The 26,433-nt window shown below is 32.1% G+C and overlaps 1 protein-coding gene across 1 annotated transcript in view; it reads left to right on the plus strand.

Moving 5' to 3' along the window:
* Nucleotides 1-10,917: 10,917 nt before the first annotated feature.
* LOC118181535 (pancreatic triacylglycerol lipase-like) overlaps nucleotides 10,918-26,433 on the plus strand; it is a 31,091-nt gene continuing 15,575 nt past the window's right edge. The window contains exons 1-5 of the mRNA XM_035350704.2: nucleotides 10,918-11,083; nucleotides 14,691-14,992; nucleotides 18,883-19,053; nucleotides 21,994-22,117; nucleotides 25,656-25,772. Of these exons, the coding sequence (XP_035206595.1) occupies nucleotides 10,951-11,083; nucleotides 14,691-14,992; nucleotides 18,883-19,053; nucleotides 21,994-22,117; nucleotides 25,656-25,772 (847 nt within the window). The 5' untranslated portion in view covers nucleotides 10,918-10,950. The remainder of the gene's footprint in view (nucleotides 11,084-14,690; nucleotides 14,993-18,882; nucleotides 19,054-21,993; nucleotides 22,118-25,655; nucleotides 25,773-26,433) is intronic.

A 26,433-nucleotide genomic window follows, 5' to 3' on the forward strand; every position in this document is an offset into this window, starting at 1 on the left:
TTTGCGAGCCGAATAGTTTGTCATTATTCGTTATCATAGTTTTAAATAAATCACTAAATAATAATCGTTCTTCAGGACTACCACTAAATATATGAAGAGTTAACTTAAGTAAGTGCATGCTTTTTATTTTATAAGTTTTAGTATCCACACTAACATCTGTAACATTCTTAACATTATCTTTTAGCCTTAAAAATAACTCATCGTTAGTATCTAGCATGCATTGTTTGTTTTTCAATAAACGTCATCAATATCTTTATCTATTACAACTTACTTTTTTAAATTGTTGATAATTCTACAACTGTTGAATGCAGATTTCCTCAAAACATAAAACCCTTAACCAGAACATAAGAATTACGTAACTCAATCACTTTTATAGCAAGAGATACCTAAATTACCAACATATAATAAAAAACAGAGTTCACTGAGCTGGGTAATGGAGTAGATAAATGCATATATAAATAATGTGTGCTTGTGCCCTATATAAATAATGTGCCCTATATGACTTCATCAATATCTATCGCAACTTACTTTTTTAAACTCTTTATAATTCTACAAATGTGGCATGCAGATTTCCTAAAGCATCAAATTCTTAACCGGAACATAAGAGCAGAATAATGCAATCATATTTAAAGCAAAAAATACCCAATTTACCAATATATAAGAATAAAAAAGCAGAGCTCATTGAGCTGGGTAACAGAGTTGCTATACATATACACGTTTGGTGCGGCCGATGGCAACAAAAAGCGGAGGTGCATAGCCAGATGTTATAGAAGTCCCATATACAAAATTTCAAAGTTCTACGGCCAACCGTTTTTGAGTTTTGGAAGATACATATGTAAGTACATATAGCCGTCACAGAAAAACGCTATTCTGAATCCGTTTTGCAAACCATTTTGGAAAAGAGTGTCTTTTAGTCTGCTCGTATGCACAAATGTCATGCAAAAAAATCCTTCAAATAGATTTGAGAGTGGCCAAAACAGATACTATCGTTGAAATATGATACCCGAAATTTTTCTCGATTATAATACTTCCTTTACTTGTACAAGGAAGTAAAAATGAATTAATGTTGTAAGAGATCACTAGGTATTAACAACATAATGTTTATGAATTCTCTTTTTGATAAGAACCAAGCTATATGAAATTTGTAGAATTTATCGTATTATGAATAGTAATATGTTACTGAATTAAATTTGACTTTTCACAAGCTTTAAACTATAATTAGTAAAAATACTTTACAGATTGTCTAAAATTTTACCTCTTTATAATAAAGGATGTTGCACTATGCTATAACTTTAATTAAACATAGGTAAGAGCATGTGCGTCGGAAGTAGCTGTATGCTTAAGCGTTAATTTACTTGTAAAAACAGTGTGCGCAGTGGTAACTATATATAAAAATAAATTATTGATAAGTTTTCATGTCATTTGATTATTTATGTTTTTAAAGTTTTGGTCACATTTGAGCTTACAGTTAGATATTGATACAAGAGTCGCAAGTATGCAGCTGACTTACTTAAATTTAGGTTTAAGTTAACTGAAACCGTTCATATGATAGAGTCTATGACAAAGTCACCAAGCACTTCAAGCAAGTTGCAAGTTGCTTGTAGTTGTCGATAGGTTGCTTAGCAGTCCAATATCCCACGGCAAGTTGCTCGTTGCATTCCATGGCAAGTTGTTTATAATTCAACATTCGATTGAAAATTGCTTCCATGGCAAGTTGTAAGAAAGTTGCTTGGCAGTCCAACATTCCATGGTGAACAAAGAAACTAAATTCCAATTTATTAGCTAGTGAATGCCTCATTATGTTGTGTACGGTGATACATGACGTTGATTGTATTAAGCAAATCAAAATATCCCATGAATGCCGTTCATTTTTTAGTTGTTCTCTCTGGCTTTCACACCCAGTAAAATTGCATTGTAGATAAATGCGAAAACTATGGAAAAATTCACTAACTATAGATGAGTGCATTTTAAGAATTTGCTAAACATTGATATTACGAAACGAAATTAAAACAAATTAGTATCAATTAAAAGCATAACACACTATTGTAAAGAATAAAACATTAGAGATACAAGATTATAATTAAATCATCATTGTATTTATCTCTTTATTTACGTCATTTAATATTTTGCTCACTTTAAGTTCTTGAAATATTTTCATATATGCTAGTTTAATATCTATCACTGGATTATCGCAATTATATTAATTTATGTTAAACTAAAAGAAACGCAAAATTAATATATCCTGATTATAATATAAATCGCAAGATGGGTTATAAATAAAAGATAGATTAAACGAAAAAGTAAAACTAAACGGAAGTAATAATTAATACAGTACAGTTAGAAACAAAAACAAATACGAAAATCCATGAGATAAGTATTACAACATTACAATGTAAATGGCTTCAAGAATGTAGGTTTACTGCCGTAACTGGAAGTCCTGCAGACCCTATTAAGCAAATAGCGAGTTATCTCAACATCTTAAAAAACTCACAAAATACAAAAGAAGATTAAAATAGTATTTTGTTTAGGTCTTAAACTAAGCATATAGCCATACCATGTGCTTCATGATACTACTAACTAAAGATATATAACTTGTGAAATGTAGGTTTACTCTAATTACTCTCAGTCGTGCAGACCTTATTAATCAAATAGCGATATAAGGAATCTTAAGTTTTACTAACGTTTATTTTATTTTAAAACTTTACTGTCTTCGTTTATTTATCACTTCCGGCTAGAATAAACGCCTCATTCTGTTTATGCAAATTGTGTTTAAGTATTTAAGTTGTAGCTTTTCGCCAAAAGAGAAAGAGAGGAGCGAGCCTTCTCGCCACTTTATTTCACAGTTGCACTTTAAGTCAGTTGCTGTCCGCCTTTACGGCCAGGAGTTTAGTCCTCTTGTTATTGAAGATGTATTGTAGTTTTCCCGCATTCTGCGTACTTATTATGTAGTAATCTAAAAGACCAATCTTAGTGTTATTCATCTGTGCATTCGAGTTTAGCTCATATTTAAATTTAGTTAGCTAGTCTTATATTAAATCTATTACAGGAATTACATGACTCGACTCTGGCAGGGCATAGCGCCATCCGGAAAACAATCCAACGTGTACACGAAGTAGGTTATTTTCCTAAAATTGCAAAAGTTATCAAGGGTGCATGTCCAGGCCTCCCCAACATGCCAGTTAGTTAATTATGTTAATTTCTGCTCTGTCGTGTTTTCTAAATAGCATTCAATCAGAATTTAGAAAAAAAAAAAAACTTAATACCTCTAGAGTGGCGCCCTAGCTAAAAGGGTGCTGGATGATGATTCTCCACACCCAGGACTTGGCGATTGGGTCCCCCTAAATCTCCAGTCGCCCTTAAAAGGGGGAGTAAATAAGGTATTTCTCCCGCCATCGTGGTGTGGTGGATTGCACTCTGGGCGCTTATTCCAGAGATCCGTGGTTCGATTCCCGGCGGAATTGCTGCTAATTTTTCATCTTCCCTGCTTCCAAAAAAAAAAAAAAACTAGTATTTCTACAGTGGCGCCCGACTTAAAAGGATGTTGGATGATGGTTCTCCACATCCAGGGTTTGGCGATTGTGTCCCCTAAAACTCCAGTCGCCCTTTAAAAGGGGGAGTATATAAGGTATTTCTCCCGCCTTCTTAGCGTGCCTTAGTGGTATAGTGGTCTGCATGCTGTGCGCGTAATCCAGAGGCCCGTGGTCCTATTATTGGCGAAGGCGTTGATAATTTTTCACTTTTCCTGCTTCTAAAAAGTACGTTATGTCTCTACAGCGAGTTATCGCTAAATCTTAGTCACAAAAGATTAAAATAACATTTTTTTAGTCTTAACATATAGGCATAACATGTGCTGCAGACGAACCTTCTGCTGCTTGAGGATATGTAACTTGATACTACTAACAAAAGATATGTCACTTGTAGAATGCAGGTTTACTACTGTGACTGGAAGGTAAAATCGTGCAGACCCTTTTAAGCAAATAGCGAGGTTTCGCTAAATCTTAGTCAGAAAATACAAAAGAAGTTAAAAATAATATTTTTATTTTAGTCTTAAGCTGAACATATAGGTATAACATTTACTGCAGACAAACCTTCTGCTGCTTGAGGATATGTAACTTGATACTACTAACTAAAGATACGTAACTGTGGAATGCAGGTTTACTACTCTAACTACTCTCAGTCGTGCAGACTCTATTAAACAAATAACGAGTTATCGCTAAATCTTAGTCACAAAATACAAAAGAAGGGTAAAGTAACATTTTTATCTTAGTCTTAAGCTGAACATATAGGCATTACATGTGCTGCAGACGAACCTTCTGCTGCTTGAGGATATGTAACTTGATGCTAATAACTAAAGATATGTAACTTGTGGATATGCGGAAATTCAGAATATGTCATAAAAGTCCACTGCATCCTAAGACGAGTCGCTGCCCTCAGACCACCCAGAATGGAGGAAACATAACAGATAATGCGGAATAAAGATGTTTCTCTGCTAATCCCTCCTTCGATAGAATACATGGTAATAGGAGGTGAAAACATCCAGAAGAAGTGTATCAAATTTACTGCCGCAGGAATTATGAAAATAATCATCGGATGGAGTTGATTCTAAGAGCTCCGAAGTTCCACGTCTCTGCTTTTGATGGAAAAGGAAGGTGGGAACATCCCTTCCGTGGAACGCAGATTACTATGCAGGTCTTTATAAGTATATATAGATGAAACCTTCCTGACTACGTTTAACGGGCAAACTATCCCTGGTAATATCGTTAAGACTCTTTACAGCTTCGCAAGGTCGAATTTAAACGCAGAGTGTTTACTTAGCCCTGACACCAGAATGCGAAAAGCCCAAGTGACCAGATTAACACTTGCAACTTCTATTTGATATGACGAGACTGCCACATTGGCTGTTAGCCAAAACGCCAGAAATTGGGAAAAAAACCAGTTTCTCAACCACCGCCTTATGATCTGTAAAAAATTCTCCTTTTTAAAAAATTTCTTTCTCTCAAAAAAAAAAAAAAAAAAAAAAAAATAACCATTTGCCGAACGATCGCCAAATTGAAACAGCTGCGAAGGACAAAATGGCCCACCGGAAAATCCCTTATCAGAGTAGGCAAGAGAGTTGAAAATTTGTTAAAAGTTGCGTTTTTTCCAGTTCCTCCCTTTCACTTTCAACACAATGCAAAATGAAAGTTTCAGTTAAATAATTAACTGTATCTTAAAATCTGTTAGGGCTAGATTTTTGAGAGTGATCTTAAATTGAAGAGCTAATCTTTCTGCTTCTAGTGGTATAATTTAAGAATGGGTAAACTTAAGTTAAGTAATGCAAAATCAAGATTATTAAGTAGAAAAACACCTAATTCCATTGTATGTGTATGTATGTGATTATGGCAAAGCCTCAAGGGCTATCTGCCTAAAGGGAGGAATGCCTTCGTGGAGGACTTTCTAAGGGAAACTGGCTCGTATATACGTTACACATGGGGAAAACCACGAAAACGCCCATTCAGCCAGCCCGTTCGCGGGATTCGAACCTCCGACCGAACTACCAGTGTTCAGCGACTTTACCGCTCGGCCGCTGGTTGGCCCCTAATTCCATTGTGTGCTCAAGCTCATATTGAGTAACGAGTGAAAATGCGCGTACAAATTCTTTTGTACCAAAAACCCTAATTAAAATTAAACAGATTAGCACAGAGATTAAATAAATACACGTTGTGTAGCATTAATTTAGAATATTAATAAATTAATTTTTAATAAGTCATAATTTAAATAATAATCGGAATTTGCTACACAACAAAGGCATAAAAAACAACGAGCTTGACATTCCAAATTATTCCTTTCCTCATCCACGGTTTTAATTTCACAATGCTCAGAATGTCAGAATCGTGTAGTTTGTTACAATATATTCCAGCGGTCGTCAATCCTTAGAGCTTCACGGAGCACTACATATATAATTTTATATTTGGCTGACCAGTAATTGAATTAAATACCTTAAATCGGATCTTAAAAACAACATATTAATACGTAGAAACAATATTCAACTTTTCAATACATGTAATTCTAATTTTCATTTGTTAATATAATTTTTGAAACATTTGGTGTTCAGCAGCATGCCTTTATGCAAATTCAGGCTATGCACCTGATTATGAGAAACCATTAAAACACTATTAACATCTCACTGATGCACATATTTTGTTCACATTGAAAAATTATATGAAAAGTACAAACAACTCACCTTCTTGTAAAGAAAGCTTCACCATATCACTGAAAAGGAACTTCACGAAAAGCAAAAACAAACCGGCAAACGCAAATCAATATCAAGAAGCTGAAAGTGTTATACCGTCAATTTTTAATTATTGTAAACCAGAATGCAGATGGTTCTGCTAAAAATTCATCAAGTTACCAATTGACACGGAGAAAAACTGGGTTATCAACGACTACAATAGTATATGTTTGTAATTCAAAAGGAAACAGAATTCCAGTTCGCGCTATTATTGATAACAACAGCGTATCCATGGATGCCCGCTTTGACTTTCAAATGTCGCTAGATACACTAAATTCAGAAGGAATTTCGTTTAGTAGCTAAAATTAAAAAAAAAAGTATAATCCATATTCCATAAGAGGTTTTGTTACTCGCCATTTTTTAAACTGAATCTTCATAAAAATAATGTCCCGATTTTTCTGCGGACCATAGAAACGAAAGCAAAATATTATGACATTTAGTATGATAGTCCTTAAATAAATTAAATTTATGCTTAATTTATGAATTAAGGAGCATTGATAATAGTGAACATTATTTTCATTAGTCTCCAAATATGTCTCTTAATTAATTTAGGACTCGCCTCTTGCCGAGGACTCGTTTCTTTCCCGAATAGTGATTGCTGTTGCAGACTGAATTTGCACTTAGATTCGCATTTACGAAATTTATGAGATATGTGTCGGTGCATCTCACGGCTTCGTATTTCATATTTATCGAAAACACTTTCCAATCTTAGAGGCAGTGAAAAAGGTAAATTAGCTGACAAAAAATGTGCACATGCATCTTAGCTTGGCAGCTTAAAGAAATTCATGCTATAACAGGAAGCAATTTTGAAGGTTTTAAATTTTTATCCATGCCTTCTCGACTCTCTCTAAAGCTGTCAAATTATGAAGTTGAGTGACACGAAACCAACCTTACACTGCTGCAAATGAGGTGGTAAGGGTCATTTACTAAGTAACTTTAGAATAAGGCATGGAAAATAAGACTTGTAAGGTATTGAAAAGCTCCATTTCTTAAAGCACTTTAGATTTCTGCAATGAACTGGAAGATACTGGAACTAATATTACCATCATCCGGAAAGATATATGTCAACAGTCGGAAGAAGAATTCATCTGGGCCCCGCCCTGCATTAGCCTCCAGATTCTGTCCAGATTATGTATTAGGGAACTCATTTGCCAAATGATGTTGATGAGGAATTATCGTCCACCAACTTATAGTTCAGACGCCACTGTAGAGCCTTTAGGTTATTTTGAAGCAGAAGATGTCAAAAATGTGTGGTGCCTCGCTGGGACTCGAACCTGGACCAAAGAATATGTATCTTTAAGAAGGAAAACTTCTGCACAACAGGAGTATCGCAGTCCCAACATAGAGGGAAACAGCTGAGCATACGCGAACTGTCTGTCGTCAAACCCGGCGTCGAAATTCGGAGGTCACGTTTATCAAGAATCCATACAACGAATATCGTTTAAAATTTCTTTAAACTTTAAATGAAAATATTTTCTTTCACAAGTAAATTAATTAATTAGTCATTATGAGCAAAAAAAGTCTGAAAATCCGAGTTTAAATTACTGCGAAAAGTCAAAAAAGAAACGTTTTGTCAAAGAACCTTTCTTTTTAACAAGTGTTCTTCAATTTTCTGTACACATCGCCGAGGCGGGAAATTCTCGCCTCCAGGTTCCGTCGCCAAATGCCTTTGCGAATTTTCATTCCGCTTTTCAGCGCCGTAATAGCAAACTGGTTTACATTACGTCTATGGAACCTTTCCTTCTTTACATGACGTTCTTTGCCTGGACCTCTCGAATATGCGCCGTGTATGCTACCGTTATACCATGAAGGCATGCTGGAAGGAGTGAGAAAATGCCATATAATCTAATATCTCCAGCTTATTAAAATCAGATGGGCCAAAGACTGATTCTTAAGCTCCAAAATATCCAATTTCAACCTATCAGAGTTTTTCTTAATTTATTCATTTAACGAATTCTTGACATTATGGTTCAGGTATGTAGTATTTCAATAAAATTGGTTTGACCAAAATGTTTTCTAGCTACCTCTCTCTATACCTGTCAGACACTGTTTTAGAAATTTGTGTTCGCACTGGACTTCAGAGGGTTGGAATTCCCTTACCCTAACGTTAACAAAAACAACTCTCTAAAGGACGAAAGGTTTCATCAGGAATACCAGTTGATAGAAAGAGAAAATGATGCTTCTTTACCTCAGCTTTAAAGGTTTCTGAATTTAAATCTTCCCTTTGAGGCAGACACGTTATATTCACAGAATGTTATAAAAATATTTATGAAATGTATCTAAAAATTGCTGTGCATTAAGAGTCTTTGAATGGAAAGGAAGCTCTAGGTATAGACTAAAGTAAAAACAAGGGAAGCATTTAGTCATGGTTACAAACTGGTGGTACAGTTCGACTAAACAGACCAAGGGTAATTTCTTTGATTGCTCGAAAAGTAAATTTTGAAATTTGAATAAATCAGGGGAAGATCCTTTTTTTTTTTTTTTTTTTTTTTTTCATTTTTCATAGAACAAGTGTCTTATGAAGGAGGAAAAATGATGGAAACTTAACCGACGTTGAAATTGCTTTTCTAGAATGGTTTCAAGCTAAAAAGCAAAATAAAAAAAGGTTCTCTTTTACTGCTTTCTAAATGTAGGAAAAAACCTTATGTTAACTGAAATAAGACTCACAAACTGGAAATAGCGAAATCTAACATTTTTCATCAGAAATTGTGTGGTAAGAAGTAAAAAGCGGATTGTCATGCAACTGATAACTGAATCAAGACATTTAAATTGGGCTGCTAAATGAATACAAGCCACACAAAATTTATAATGTAGACGAAACTAAACTGCGTTATAGAGCATATATTAATATTTAAAAGTGGAACAGAAGTTGGTTTAAGAAGCTGAAAGAATAAATTATTGTGTTATTAACGTGCGGTACTAACACAAGAATTAAGGATACAGCACTGTTTATTGACAAAAGCAGAAAAATTCGAGATTTGAAAGGAAAAATATACTTTTAACTTACCATACCTGTAACAACAAAAATCACCTTTACTGATTTTCATTTGAAATCAGACAGCTAACTAAAAAGTGAAAAAATTATTAACTGACTAATTGTGCAGCAGGCACACCTCTGATCTCTTCCAGGAAAATATTAGTATCCCCTGTATTAATATCTTTCTGAAAATACAATTACTATCATTCTACCTTTAATTTTAGGGTATTATAAAAGTTTTCAAATGTCATTACAGGAAGATGTTTAGCAAATGATGAACAGAATTGCATTTTGTGAAAATGCAAACTCTCTGGAAAAACCTCGATAACTCTGTTAGAAGCTATGCATATTTTAGTCAATGCATGGTGTTAATCTCTTAAAATTAATTGAAAACTATTTTCTAAAATGTGGATTTTAGGCAGAAGAAGCCTCAGAGGAATTACAAACTATAGCTAATGTTTCAAACATCACTAAAAGAAGTTATTAAGATTCATCTTTAAATGTCAAAGTAGTGTCAGTGCACCACAATATTGAGACAACGTGTATACAAACTGACAATCAACGTATTAAAAGAACTGAAGAAACTGACAGTGAAAGTAATGCAGAGAAAAAGAGATATGTCATCCTCAATCGAATCTAGAAAAGCACTGCCAATTCTAAGAAATGTTCTTGAGCTGAAAGCTGCTGTTCAAAAAAAGGCTTCAGTTTTACGGAGCAATGTGAAACAAACACGGATAGAATAGTTGTTTATACGACATAAAATTCACGAAGAACGTGATTATAAAAAGTATTTTTATAAACAATTTAATCATAAATTTAAATTTGCTCAAATAGTATAATTTTAACACTAAGATTTCATTATTAATTTTGTGTTAATTTATGAATTTGTTAATTTTATTTGAACAGTTTAGAACTTATATAAAGGTTTGTAACACACAGATAGACGTCTTCTGAACTCAGTCGCTTAATAAATTCAAATACTTTTGGAACAGAAGTGATTTTAATAAAGGACACATACGGCTATGTCAACGACCAATGATTCCAAAATAAAGGTCAGGTACGGGCTTTTGTGAATACGGTGTATATATATATATATATATATATATATATGAATATATAATTACAAATCACTTGAAACTTGTTTAAAAATATGTAAAAAATGCTTGCGTATACGGATATATACTAAGTTTCAATTAATATCAACAATTTAATATAATTTTAGGTTAAAATATTTTTCAAAATTAAGTTTAAATTAAGATACGTATATATTTCTAAAACATGTCTGACATTTTCAAAACATTTGCTTTCTTTTGAATAATGGAATCTGTTTCAATAGGTTTAAAATAATGTAGTTGGAGAGGGAGACATAACTTGCCTTTTCCGAGGGAAAGGAATTTTCAGTACAATCACGAATAACTGAATAACTACGAAAGTCATTCTTTAAAGACTTCTAATTTCTTATTCGTTTGGATCAAATAATGGCTGTCTCTTCTTGATATGCCTGTAGACAGATGGTATTGCTTAATGCTATGCTTTTGCTATTTTAGAGGAGTTTTTAAAATAGTACTTCTTTTTCCAAAGAACGACATGACACTGGCTTTCATTTAAATGTCATATTAACAGGTGGTAGGATTCCACTGGAGACTTATAAAATGCCAGTTTTAAAATATTGTAACACACAGAACGTTGAAGTTGTTGAAAGATGGCTACAGTAACTTTGATTATTCTCCTGATAGCAATAATTGCTGTCAGTGGAAAAGTAGTAAACCCCGTCCCTCACAGGTTCCCCTTTGCAAAATTGGAAACAATTACGGCAAGAGAAGATCTACCAGAAGGTAAATACACTTAAAATATTCTAATTTTCCTGTTTGAATACGAGTATTCTTCCTTAGTTTAAAATGTCTTTAAGAATATGCATAATCATTTGAATAACATCAGTTAAATTTACCGATCACTGTACTCCCTCTGATAGTAGTATTATAACTGCACAGAGAAAGCATCAAATGCTATACAAAATGTCGTCTTCTTAATGACTCAGATATCTTTTTCCAGTTATTACAGTATTTTTCTCACTAAATTATTTACATTGTAGTTAGCATCCTTAATATGCCGTTCAAACGATATAGGAATGGACGATATCGGTTGGGGAAACCTACTGCGGTACCAAAGAGCCTGGATTCGATCTCGGAGAAGACATAGACGTAAATTCTGTATCCCAATCAATAGGAGGTAACGGTGACCGCCAGTTAGGTGTCTTCATAATTCATTCCAACGCTTCCGACTTTGTAGTGGTGGGAAAAATTCTTAATGTTATTTATCTGGAATTAAAAAATGAAATAACAAAATGAAACTTCAGTTTGAATTCCGTTTTCTAAGTCTTCATTCCTAAAATTACTGTACCAGACGAAAAATACGTTCAAATCCATCAAAAATTTTAAAATACAAGAACGATATTTTTGCCGCGATGTATTCCGCGGACACCAGGCAAAATATGTATAAGACCTTCGCTCAGTGACAGTTCAAAAAATTGTAACCATGATTTTGCGGCTTGTTACACATGCAGGTTACAACGCAACATCTTCTCAAATATTATAAAATGCTCAACCCTTCAAATATTATAGGAAGAAAAATTCTTTTAGCTGTATTCCGAAAGATACATTAGTCATGGAGATTTTGGTTTCTTTTCTTGATATAACCATTATTTCCGATTTAAAGAATATCTTAAAATTTCAGTGATAGGGAAATAAAAATGACCTTGAATTATGTTTTAAATATAAAGATTAATAAATAGATAATTAACTGGTTTAAAATTTTACGTGTCTCAGAGGTGACTGAGTTTAAGAAAAATAGTGGAATTTCATAGTTAACATGTTACATAAAGTTCCTGGCAAACAATTTAATCGCTTCAGCGGTTATAGCTTTGAACTCCGTATGATCAACTCCTGTTCTTGAACAATATGGAATGTTCAATGTCAATGGTGAAAATAAATATATTTTACAAATTAGGTTTTACATTTTGCACTAAATAAAAAGCATCATCTCTCAGAGGAGAAGAAAACATTAGTAACTATTTTTCATCTCTCCATGGTAATTCCAGTTTTTTCTCTACAAAAATTCTTCTTCAAATATTAAATTAGATTTAGTTGGATTCTTCAGTGTTCATCAAAATCCATCAACATCAATAAATAATTAAAAAAATACTCTAAATTTTCAGTAGATGTTTAAATGCTACCTTTCAGTTTTGGACTCTGCGCTTTATCTTTCTTAGATTTCAACTCTGTATTCATACTTATGTTTGAATTTTATACTCTTAGAATAAATTTTCAAAACATTATTTTATATAAAGAGCAATTCTTATGAGACATTATCTTAGAGTAAGTCGTTTATTTAAAAATCGTGTCAAATTAAGTTAGAATATTATTTAAGTTTAAAACTCAGTTTTCTAAAAAAACATTATATTTAATGACTAAACGAGGATAAGATTATTTCCTTGAAAACTGCTCTTTCTCTTTTAACACGAATGATACTTTGCACAGGCTGGGTGGCGATTCTATCAGATGCCAAAGCATTGTCGAAAAAATAGCAATGAAATATTATCCGTAACTGCATCTTTCATACTAATCTCTGATTCATGAAGATTCAGTTCATAATGTTTAGGTTAAACTAAATTAGAAGAGAATGGAACTCAGTCAATAGTACATAATGCACAACAGCTTTCTTCGAGCCATTTTTTTTTGCAGTAAGAGAGAGCTGAAGTAGCGGTTATTCGTCTGAAATATAACGTAGTAAAATAGTATTTATAAGCCAGCCCATTATTAATGAACGGAGCATTTTGTGACATTCATAGTACCTAAGTAAAATGTTTTCAACATGATTAAAGAACTATCAACTATGTAATGCAGTAAGCATTTTAATAAGGGAGCTTGACATAGTGGTTTTATGTTTTCTCGCAGTCGGTCAGAGAGTCTCGTTTAGTCTCACCAGTCATGAACACAATGCAAAACGTGATATACTTGATCACCAAATTTCGTCCCATTTTAAAGAATTACCATATTGCTTTCATATCCTCACTATAACCGATAATGCGAATTCATCAGAGATACGTAGCATTAGTGGCTTTCATAGTATAAGGCAGCGGTCTCAGACCTAAATTGCATACGGGACAAATGTGCAATCTAAAAGCAGCTAAACAAAATATTAACAAAAAAAAAAAAAAAAAAAAAAAAAAAAAAACATACATTTTGATTTTTAACAAAAGAATTAATTTTTTTTAAAAAACAAGAAAACTAAACATCTGAAGTTTCACTTACCCAATATTTTTCAAAACGTACATGAACATTAATAATAACATAAAAGAAAAAAGTTCAAATTTATATTTATTTCCTATCTGAAATCTAAAAGTTGGCTCCTGCAAAAAATATCTATTGATTACACTTTTTAACTCAAATGTATCTACAGCTAAATATTAAATTTCAGAGTAACATTTATTTATGACTCATATGTTTAATTACTCATTAAATAACTTGCTTTTAACCTTAATCGGAGAACCAGAAATTTTAGAATGCTGAAGCACTACCAACTAAATAGCAAACTAAATTCACTAACTGTACCAACATGGGTACTTCTTCCACCTAACTCTAATCATGAGACTATCGTATAAGCAGACAATGGCAAAGGCAAATCCCTAACCTACTCAGTCAATACGTACTTTTATGTCAATAGCAACTACGCACATGAAATCAATACGTTTATGTCTCTGAAACCATATGCACGGTAATCGCAACAAATCAGTAATTGAAATGTATTCGAAGGCCGCATAAAATTACTTCAAGAGCTGTATGCTTCCTGTGCGTTCCAAGGTTGAGATTATTAGTATAAGGTATGAATATCTTGACATCTTTTCTCACAAATTCTTTACCGCATTAACTGTGTTCAGATCAATCTGAACCAGCTTGGAATTCTTAAGTTAAAACTGGTTGCCGGTGATCCTAAGACGAACAATCTTTAACTGTAAATTCTGGTTCAATTATTCGTGATAAAGACTTTTCACAAACTTCTTCTTGAACAAAATTCATTGTAATTTCAAAGTATGGGAACGTTTGATCACGGCTGTCAATTTACCCACATTCGGGATTAATATCGTTGTAATGCTAAATTATATTTTTTTTATTTAGCTAAATTCGTTCTAAAATGAAATTTAAAGTTAGGTTTGTAAAGAGCATATTTTAACAATTATATATATATATATATATATATATATATATATATATATATTAAAAAGTATGTAAATGTTGTAAAAATATTTATAAAAAGAATTTAAAAATAAACTATTAATATAATGTAAACTCTTTCAATAAAATGTATGGATTTAATTTGCCTTAACTTTTAGTTACTGGCTTCATTTTGTTTAGATATCTCATACAATGCATCTCTGTCTTACAGAATTGCAGGAAGAGTTGGCACGAGGAGAGTTTTGCGATTTAAAGTTGGGCTGCTTCAGTGACACAGCGCCTTACAATGAGCCAAGCAGCGAAAGACCTTCGTATACCGTATACTTGCCTGACACCGCAGAAAATATTGCACCCGAGTTTCGTTTCTTTTGTCCAGGACACACTGATACTCCTCAGAAAATTATGACATCTAGTTTTGATGCCTGGAAAGTAGCTGACAGCGGCTTCGATGCTTCTGCAAAAACAGTATTTATTATTCATGGTTACATGGGTGGCAATGCAGATTGGCCTCTGGTTAGTAGATATTTGATATAGAAATTAGTTTATTAATTTAATAATCGAGGAACGTAATCCGTCAATATCCCTGACGGAGTACTAAAGGGATCATGAAGTAAACGCTCCGAAATTTACAAGACTTTAGAGAAGGCAATAGCATCAGCATGCTAATGATCGCTCCCTTTCCCTTTCCAAACCAAATTTGATACGCATTAATCATTCGACTCGAAGGACCGGGAATTTCACCCCTTACAACAACAACAACGCATTAATTGTAAATTGAGAGAGTAGCATTGTGTCAGATCCGTGCCGAATATCAAACACCAATATTTATATAGTATAAGTTTATTACAACGACATTATAATAAGTGTACAGTCTACGGGGAAAATGAGGTGATTCTGTGGGATTATTGGGATTGAGGCAAAATTCGCTAAGGCTGTTTATCTAAGGAAAGCGATGCCTTTGTGAAGAGCCTTTTAAGAGAAACTGACTCGTACTTATGTCAGAGAAAGGAGAATCACGAAAAGTCCATGCAACCAACTCGTTCGCAAGAATTTTTACCTATATAGAATTACCCATATTCAGCAGTCTTATTATTAATTCACCGGTGCGCCGATTCTACAGGGGAAAATAAGTATTCAAATTTCAAAATATGATTTTCGAAGAAAACATATATAAAGCATATGATGGGTTGTTTGAGTTCACAGCAGTGCTCGACAGATTTGTTTCAGTTTTATGTTTTAAGATATGGTTGTTTATCTATCATTATAACTGGAATAATTCATTTATTTGAAATGTGATTTGTCTAATACCAATCAGTGCATCAAGCATCAAGACCATCAATTCGCAAAGGATGAACTTTCCCTTTGCTTTGTAAACAATGGTTTTTCACAATTAATGTGTATTTGATCTATATTCTTTATTTAAAACTGTGCACGTTTTTCTAATTTCATAATATTTATTAATTTTTGTAAGAAACTATTTCGAGAAAGGTTGCTTCTTGTCTTGATTTTGACCTCCTCTGCATGTAGAGATCTGTGTTAATCGAGTTTTGGGGAACTCAACATTTAAAATCCATCTATATATAATCTCATTATTTAATGAAATTAAAAAAATTGAAGAAAGAAATGAGAAATTTTTATTGAAATTATCATTTTCAAATTGAAATATTTTAAATTATTATGGCAAATTATTTATTTAATACAGTTCATGTGCATAACTGTACATCATTTTAACATTTATCCCTTTAATTTTCATAAGTTTAATGTTAACTTCATTTGCATTCAGAATTAGTTGCTTGCGTGACAGCCTGCTAATTACCATCCAGAATGTTAGGAGGTCAAAGACTTTCCAAGTAAGGATTACTTTAATGTTTTAAGATGCCCCCTTTTATCAAGAAACGAGTGTATTTCGGTTTCACTTTTTCAAGTCAGAAGAACGTCTACATATACTTTTGTATAAAGCAAAATCTCCATCCTAAATTCGAACTGCACATTCATGAGTCCAGTAGGCGATAAACAAGAAGTTTTAGGTCTGATGCTCAACCAGAAGGTCACCTTCCTCCCACATATACTATACTTGAGGAAGAAGTACTCTGAAATACTGAAACTTAAGGTTCTAACGAACTTCTCCTAAAGTAAAGATTGCTGCAAATAAATTACCATATGTTAATAACATTAGCATGTTCTAACCTGGACTTTAGCTCAGTGATTTATAGTTATCTTCATTATCTTCTTTGCTATTCAATCTAGATCATGTTCATCATCATGCTTTGAGGATATGTTCCAAAGATTGGCCTTTTAGATCTTTACGTATGTAACGCAGAATGCGGGGAAAACTACATTATGTCTTCAATATCAAGAGGACTAAATCTTTAGCCTTAACCCTTTCCGGCACGCTACCTTTTAAAGTCGGAGTTTTGATAAAAAAAGGTAGGCAGTCTAATTAGGCCTAGAGGAGTACACAAGTAAAATTTTGTGAAGATAGCGCTTATCGTTTTAATTCTGTAGGTGTGCCCAAAGTGGCACACTGATTGAATAAAGCTTCAAAAGGATGCTGAAACGAGCATTGTTGTCAATGAACTGACCGATGATATGCGGAGAAACAAATAATACAGACTCTCAGTTGTCCTAGATTTTCAGTGAGCCCGGTCTGGGCACACCTAGGGTTAGCAGTTTGATTTTAGGCAAGATTTCAAGGTAAAACTTTAAAACTAATATAGAATAAGGAGATTAGCATACAGCCAAAACATAACATAGAAATTTCTTTTCAAACAATTCCTTTTATACCCTAAAAAAATCTGGAAGATTTCTTTGAAAAATGAGGGTCTTAAAAAACTAAACATGGCTAAAATATATGCACTGGTTTGTGATGAGCCGCCAACTACTATGCATAAAGAAGTTTCAGAGTAACCTATAGTAACCTATAAATCCTTTTTCATTCAAAGGAAAATTTTAGGTGGGTCCAGGCCGGACATACAGTGTCGCAAAGGGTTAAAGGCAGACAGCAACTGACGGAAAAGCGCGAGTGAAATAAGGTAGCTAGAAGTCTCCCTCTCTAACTTGGATAAAAACCACAACTTAAATACTTAAGCTAAATTTAACTATAAACTTAAGTACCCGTGAGTACAAGTTCCTTTACGTTTGGTTCCTACACATGTCTGGATAAAAGGTAACAATTTGGCCGGTATCACAGCAAAAAGTGGTGTGGAATTGTCTAGTCAGCTCCTTTCTTTTGGTGATATATGGGAGGTCATCAGGCAAAACATCTTGAATATATGGCAGCTACTCGGGGACGTTCAGTTTCATAACAAGCTGAATATGATAGAACCGAGAGTGTAATATTACGAGATTTTTGCCTCTTCATAGAATCTCTCAATCTCGAGTTAAATAGATTAATCTGCTCGACAACTCTAGTGCTCGCAATTACTTTGCAGAAGCAATATACTAAAGCAAGGCAAAACTTGCCATATCATTTAGATAAGTAAAACAAATTATTTTCTCTGTTAGGAAACTGCTAGAGTTAAAAGTTAGAAATTATACTCTAGGCTTAAACGTCATGGATCTGTGCTTGGTAAATACTTGTTAGTTGTTCTGTAATTTCAAATAAATTACTCAATAGTTTCATAACTTGAGACTAAAAGCTATGCCTACATGGAAACTGAATTTTTTTGTATCGTTGATTTTTACTAAATCACAAGTTTCATTTTGTTTATCCTAAGTATTCAGAAGATTTTTGCAGGTTCAAGAACATGCGCACGCGGTGATAAGTTAGTCAGAGATTAGTAAGAACATATACTAAGGACAAGCTGCGCATAATGAGCGTACATTAAGAGAATTTCTATTTTCCTTCAACTGGAAAACTAACTGGGAAACTTATGCTACTGCGTTTAAGGTGTGGATAATAGCATTATTATGTCTGTGTTTAGCAAATTTCTTGTGTAAAATATGTATTTCTCAAAAATATTAAGCTTATAATGGCTATTATTACCAAAAGCAGTTTACGCCCAAATGCACTTATTTTCGATTATGTTCCGGTTGCCTCTAATATTTTTCTATTATATTATTATTATTTTCTTCTTCTTCTTCTTATTATTATTTTCTATTATTGCCTCTAATATTCTATTATTAACATTTTTATTATAACATATTTGCAGAATAACAGAAAAATTTTTAATAGAAAAAATATAAGGAAATCTACATGCATTATTTATAATATCGTATGAAAATAAAGTATATTTAATGTTAAGTTTTGATTTGCCTTCAGACTGAAATGATTAATTGTACTATTTTTTGCCTTGATCTAAAAAAAGTGTAAACATTCACTATTTTTTTTATTTTACTTTACAATAAATATACATGCAAATATGGATGCAAATATTACTTAATCTATACTGTTTGTTTTGTAGAGAATGAAAGATGCCCTGATAAACAAAGAAAAATGCAATGTCTTCGTTGTCGATTGGTCAGACGGATCTTCTCCGTCTGTCTGGAGGTATGGCGTATTTACTTACGAGAAGGCTGTTGCCAATACACGAATGATTGGGGCTGAAGTCGGACTTTTTATCAAGCAACTGATGGTACAATTTTTATACGTTTTAAAGAAATTTTAAATGTTTATTTGAATATGCTGTACCTGTTACACTTCTTTTAGGATCCGAGATGGAAACTTGAGTAAAAATTCTGAATAAAAAGCACTTTTAAACTACCGCTTTTAAAACTATTCATATCAAAATTCCTAAACTTTAGAAACAAAAATTAAATTAATTAAAACCCATTTTAAAATACAGTATTAGTCGAAGATTTTGTAACACTGACGATACATTTACGTATCTAATCAGTTTCATCATCTTTTATCCGCATATTGATAATTCATATTTTCATCAGTTATGTAGTTCACATTCCTGGGTTTTGTCTCATATTTTCCAAATGCCTTTTTGAAACTTTTTCAAATATTTTTAACGTTCAGACAAAATTTGCCTCTTCTATTCTATTTGTATTATTACTTTAAACTTTTTTGTATTATTACTTTAACTAAGATCTATTTAACTAAGATTCTATTTGTATTATTACTTTAAACTTTTTTGTAGTTAATACTATGTCTTCATAAATTTAATTAATTTTTAGAAAACATATAGATATGTTACACAGATGCTTAATATATATATATATATATACCCAGAGCAGCGTAGTTATTACTTATTGATTCATACAGACATATATGAATTTACAAATAAGTACGTATATATGGATTTTGGTTTCACTAAATCTTATGACCTATTCATAAGGAAAAAAAAGCAATTTCTCTACTACACGAAAATAAACTTATTTAGTTATCTCTAGATTAATAGCAAAACATATATTTTGGTATATTTTTTGAAATAATATGCACAGACTCAAGTGTGTAAGCAGAAAGAAAAAGGCTAGAGGCGTTAAGTTATGATTAGTTAGGATATTTTGGTAACAAATGTGCTCCTATATTATTCTGATTTGTTTAAAATAACGTTAGTTTGTTTTTACCATTTTTCGTTAAGCCTGATATTATTTTAGAATCTAAAAGGAAACAATCAAATTAAAGGGAATAGTTTAAAGATTAAAATTTTGTTATACATATTTCTCTATTTAAGAAAAGAGTAGAGAAAGAACGTTTTTAAACAGTATAAAAATAGGGTATTATAAATATAATAGTGCTAAATAATAAAAAGTTCAATTATCCGTAAACATTTAAAATAATATTAGGCTATATACAATATTATTTATAAATTGATTTTTATTTTAAAACATTTCTAAGGAAAAAATTATATTCCTTTTACGAGCAATTTCTATTATTTACAAAAATTAATCTAATGTAACAAATCATGACGTACCGAATGTTCTGCGTCAGCCAAAGCAGGATATAGAACGTCAAAAAGGATATCTTTCTCCATATTACAAACAATGCAGATAATATAATCATAACAATTATAAGGCGAAGATATGCAGCACTTTGTATGAATATCGATTGCATTGACAAACAATGCAATCAATATTCATACAGAATACTGCATATCTTTGCCTTATAATTTGCCTTAGTTATCTAAGAAAACAAACTGCTATTTAAAAGGACTCCGCCGCGTTATTTCAAATAAACGAATTTCTAGTGTAATGCACACTGCAGGAAAAAAAAAAGACATTTCTAATTCTCCCGTTCTACTGAGCCAATTGACGAAACTCAGCTTGCGTTTTTCATGTCTCGAAAGCGACTTAGGATATGTATTAGATTTATACATAGCATTGTTCTGATATAGGTATTTTGATACAAAATCTGACATTTTTCCATATTTCGAGTTTGTGACTCAAATTATGACAAACTGCTAAGTTTTGTAAAGTCGCACGAGTAAGTTTTAAAAAATTAGCTCTCAAAATTTTAGCTACTCCATGTTATTTGAATTTGATATTTATTTATCTCTTTTTTTATTAAACTTATTTTATTCTTCCTTTCACATTTCAAAATTTAGGTTCATTCCAAATAAAATTCCCCCATTTAATATGATTAATTTTTAAAAACTTGTATTTTTAAATAATTTTTCGAAAAACGTTTTGAACTATAACCTATAATATTTTCCCATCTTCATAAATTAGATATATTTCTAAGCATACCTGCAAAAAGTTAGATATTTTTATCAAAATTTCCTAGGATATACTTGAATTTACATTTTGAAGTTTGGCATATTCGTTATAAGCGATAATAACGCCAAATGTATTTTACGAACTTTATTAAAATTATTTGAAAGTATGAACGATGACCATTTTTTCGCTCGTGTACAATGAAAAAAAGGAAAAAAAATAGGCTGCCATAAATTAAGAAGTTCGCCAAGTAAATTGTTCTTGACGAAAACTGAAAAAAAATGCACCAAGATAAATTTTTAAATTTCTTCATAAATTTCTCACCTAAAATTACAAAATTTTATATGGCAAGATTTGAGTCGTAGAATTGAAATATGGAAAAGAATTGGTGTTTATAACCAGAGGGCCATGTAAACTTTACATTTAACAAGCAAATAAGAAAGAATTATAATTATAAGAAAAACACTACATGGAAGAATTACATGTCAAAAGTAATAAAGGTAACATAAAGCAATTACTCTTGGATAAGAGGAAAAGTTATGTCCATGCAAAAATCTGTCGAATCTCTTTTTAACTAACGGTTCAGATGTTAGATGTTTCAATTTTTGTTGACTGTTGCCATTTAGCGTTAGGTTATAGATGCTATTTCAGAAAAAGTCCGATTTTGTATCAAAATAACTATGTTAGAATAATGGCTGTATATAAATGTAACATATCGAGCTTTCGAGGCAAGAGAAACGCATTTTGAATTTTGACAATCGGCTCAGTAGAACAGAAGATATAGAACTGCCCCCTTTTTTTTGCTCAGTGTACAGTATTAGCAAAGAACACACATGTTCAGGAAATCTTATTCAGATTATTATAAAATATAGCTAACACTAATTTTCTGATTCTTTGTCTAATTAAAATTTCAGGACGCAACAAAAATTGATCCTAAGCTGATACATGTTGTTGGTCACAGTCTTGGGGCTCATGTCTCAGGGTATGCTGGTGAATGGGTTCTACGCAATGAAACAAAGTTGATTGGAAGAATAACCGGTAAGGTATATTCAGTTGCCATATTCCACCAAAACTTATTAACAACAATAACCTGAATTTATCAACAATCTAATTTTGGATAAATTTTGTGCAGAAAGATTTTACAAAATTCGTTAAATAAAGCGTTAATGCACGAAAGTTAAGTGATATTTCTCACTTCAGTTTAAACAGAGCCATTTCCATTCATTAAGAGATCGAATTTTATTGTTATTCATCTAATTCTATTTGTAATTTATTGCTAATTTAGAGTTAAGTATTTCTGATTTATTGTTATTCAGCTAGTTTTGAATATAATTTGTGTTGAAAATTTCTGCAAAATTCGTTTGATATTGCCAAAAAGCATTAATACACAAGATTTAAGTAATATTTCTCACTTTAGTTTAAATAGCATTTTCGTACATAAAGAGATCAAACTTTACTATAATTCACCTAATTTAGGAACTCTTCTTAAAGTAAAATTTACTTTACTTTATCTACTTTCAGAAATTTAGTGCAAACTGCGTGCGAAATAGTACTTTTTCCCAAAATCTGGAATAAAACATATTTAATTTATAAACCAAAATAGTTAGTCTTTTTTATAATGAGTTCTATATACTTTTTTATAATAATTTAAATTTATATAATAGGTATTTTCTGTAAGAAATGATTGTAATATTTTACAACTGTTCTGGGTTCTTTAGAAATTATTAGGGATTTTATTGCTTGATGTTTTTATACACCAGAATAGTGAAAAGACTAATTTTTAGCATGTCAGATGAACGTCATCTCTGTTTACAGGCATGCGTAAAAGGATACAAAAAGAATCAAGATCTTAATTTTTATTATTATTGAACAATGAAATAAAATATTAGGAATCGCATAATATGCAACTAATCAAAGACTAAATATGGCTCTATATTTAAAACTGTTATTGAATCTGGCTCCGAGTGCTCGTTATCTACATATTTTCTGCAAATACTAAGGGATTGATCTCGTTCGTACACATCTCGAATTTTCTAATCTGTAATTATTTCATACGCCCCGTTTTATAAGGCACTGGACTTGTATGTGTTAGAGCGATATTTCATGCCAGTCATCATAATAAAACAGTGCGATTGATGCTATTCATTTTGAACTGGCACTGCACCTGATACTTTACTATATGAATTGCTAGTAGACTATGATATTTATCGTCAGGTCTCCTTGCCATGTGATGACAATTAAAACACATGAGAATCTTAAATATCAATAATAAATGAATTCGTGTCTCAGCTTTAGTGAGCGAACGATGGTATTTAACAAGACGAATCAGTTTTAATTAGACATCTTGATTGTTGAAGGAAATGGTATCTTGTGTGCAGAAGAAGTAGAAGGAAGTGATAGAAGAACAAAACAGAAAGGCAGAGCACGGTCTCCTACTGAAGTACCTCAGACATCAGCTTAAATACTAGTTTTTGCTTTATTTGCATAAAGCGCAATACTGAAAACTCATTCTGGTAAAAAATGTAGGTGGAAAACTAAGAAAGTAAAGGAAAGGTTTGTTCAGAAATAAAAATAACTATTATCAGAATAAAATAAACCTCTACAAAGTTCAGATCAGAATGAAGATCTAGGTAAAGAGTTTAAGACACTTTAAGGCGAAGGTCAACATGTATGTGTTATTTTCAACCAAATGTTCAAACGCATAAATCACAAATTCTCGCATTAAAACGTTTAGAACTACCGAATTCTCAAATGTGTATATCAGTCATTTTTACTATATAATGTTGTTTAAATTTTCTAAACTTTGATCTAAATTTATGAAGATCTTGACAGAAAATGATATCTATTGTAAATCTTAAAAATAAATCAAGAATTTACAGTTTTTTTGGAATGTAAGTTGTAAAACGAAAACTTCTGTAGGAAACGAAATGTTTTCCAATTTAAAACTATTCAATAAGCCTGAATTGCGCTCTCTACTTCACTGAATAACAGTAGTTCAACCCAGGCGAATGGATCGGCTCCTTGGATAATTTCCATGGCTTTTCCATGAGAACATGAATACTAGTCAGTTTTCCTAAAAACATTCTTCATGACAGCATCCCTTTTCATACATACGTAGCCCTCATACTTTGCCATACCCCAAACTTAAACCCTCCTTTGTCAGCAGAAACTGAAAGATTATTTGCAGACGTTTTAATGAAAAAATATAAAATACGAAATCAATCACGAAACTCCCTTAAAGAAATGCTCCTTTTGATGAAGAAAAAATTTAAACTTTCATCGGCTGCAAAACTTTTGTATCTTAATTGCATTGCTTACAAAATAACTAACTAAATAAATTAATTAAGTGAATAAATTAAGTGTCTAAGACTGTAATCCTTACTGATGATTATTGTGCAGTGTCTAAAACATTTCCTTTTATATTTGCCAACTATTCATTAATTTAGAAGTTTGACAGGGATTTTATTTATGATTATTGATAAGATTATAACATTGTGAAATGCCTTAAAAAGTGTAAACAAAAGTAAACCTAAATTTAGTTTTTTTTTTTTTTGTGTTTAACCTGGATTTATTTTGCAGAAATTAATAAGAAGCATTTTTGTAATATATTTGTCAAGATATTTGTAATATGTAATTAATATTTTTGTTAAAATACGAACCTCGCTATGAAATTCGCGCCCTTCAAAAGTCACGGTCTCTTGTTATTGATGAATTACATGCCAGTAGTTGTGAATTTATTAATAAAGTTATTACCTAACTTCACCCTTAATTCTCAGCCATTTGCTTTACTTTTAGAACGAATAGTCGCTGGCTTAATAAGAAATAATTTTATAGTGCATAACGCTTTGCTTTTTAAACGAAACCTTTTCCCTTTGATATGCTGTTGTTACAAATCTCACTTGTCTGACAAAAGTCAGCACAAGACGACGACAATCATCGTTACAAAGATTCAAATGCTCTTTTCGTTGGCAAAGCCTTGAGTACTATATTGGTGATAGTCCGACTTAGTTCCGCCCCCAATTTTGAGAGAGAACATCCCGGAGTCACGGGACCGAGAGTCTCCCATACCTTTTTTCCTACAATTAACCTCTTGAGATAACCTTCAATTCGCCGCATATTTAGAGTCCTCCCGTGCCACACAGACTTTTTATATTTACCAACATCCATGCGTTATCCGGGATTCGGACAAAGGCCTTCGGAACGGCAGTCAGCATCGCTAACCACTAGCGGTTCGGCAGGTTCCTCTGATATTTAAAATAAATTGTTTGCTAGCAATTTAAAATAATTACGTGTATACATTCCAACTAAAAGTCCAAAAACCTTGTTTAATATGTAAATTTAAATTTTCTTATTACGTTGCTTATCTGAATGTATTTTTGTGTAATGTATCGAATTTAATTTTTGTATGTATTTTAAATATATTTTTTAATATATTTTTTCTTGTGAAATTGCATGAATACCGTAAAATGAAGATATATTTAAACTGTTCTTTTATTTTCAGAATTTTTTACATTACATAGTGAAATTATCCTAATTATAAATAGTTTAAGCAGGAATGTTTTCCCCCTTTTCTCAGGTCTTGATCCAGCAGGGCCTCTGTTCAATGGCGTTCACCCACTTGTTCGATTAGGTAGAGAGGATGCCGAATTTGTTGACGTTATCCACACGAACTATGCTCCAAATCGCTTTGAAGGTATGCGTATATATGTAGTTCAATACAAAAACGAAACCCTGGAGAATGATTTTTGGAAATTTAAACTTTTCCTTTACAATTGTAATTTCGATTTTAGAGCTAAAGCAACTTGGTACTTTAAATATGCGAAATGTATTTTAGACAGTATGAACAAGTTTTAATGTTTAAATCTTAATTAAATAAATTAGGCATTTGGACAAACAATGCATTATTTATATATAAACATTAAAATACAGGATTTAACTAGTTTTATTTTAGAAAATTTCAAAATTTTCCTCTCTTATAAATGCGCACTCGTTCAAGCACAAACACACATATTGTCGCGTGCGTACGGTTTGTAATAGATTGAATGCACACAGGTCCGATGATAAGTTGATAAAATTTATTTTGTCAAAAGCAACACTTCAGATGTCTGGAACGTTCCACAAAAATAGTTCGGTTCTAGTGTAGAATTAGATGCCCCTTCGATTAGCGACTTTTTTTTTTTTTTTTTTTTTTTTTTAATTTCGCGATGAAATTTCATTGCTGGTTACCATGATAGTTTTATATCATGGTAACCAGAAAAAATAGTTTTAACTTTGTTTTAGCTTCTTGATTTTTTTAAAGTGAAAACAGATCGATGTGTACATGGACACAGCGTTCGTGCAATTCTTTGACTTCT

The sequence above is a fragment of the Stegodyphus dumicola genome, chromosome 2 (genome assembly GCF_044657685.1).
Source record: "Stegodyphus dumicola isolate Sdum_Otavi_A_Nest chromosome 2, ASM4465768v1".
Classification (NCBI taxonomy): Eukaryota; Metazoa; Arthropoda; class Arachnida; order Araneae; family Eresidae; genus Stegodyphus; species Stegodyphus dumicola.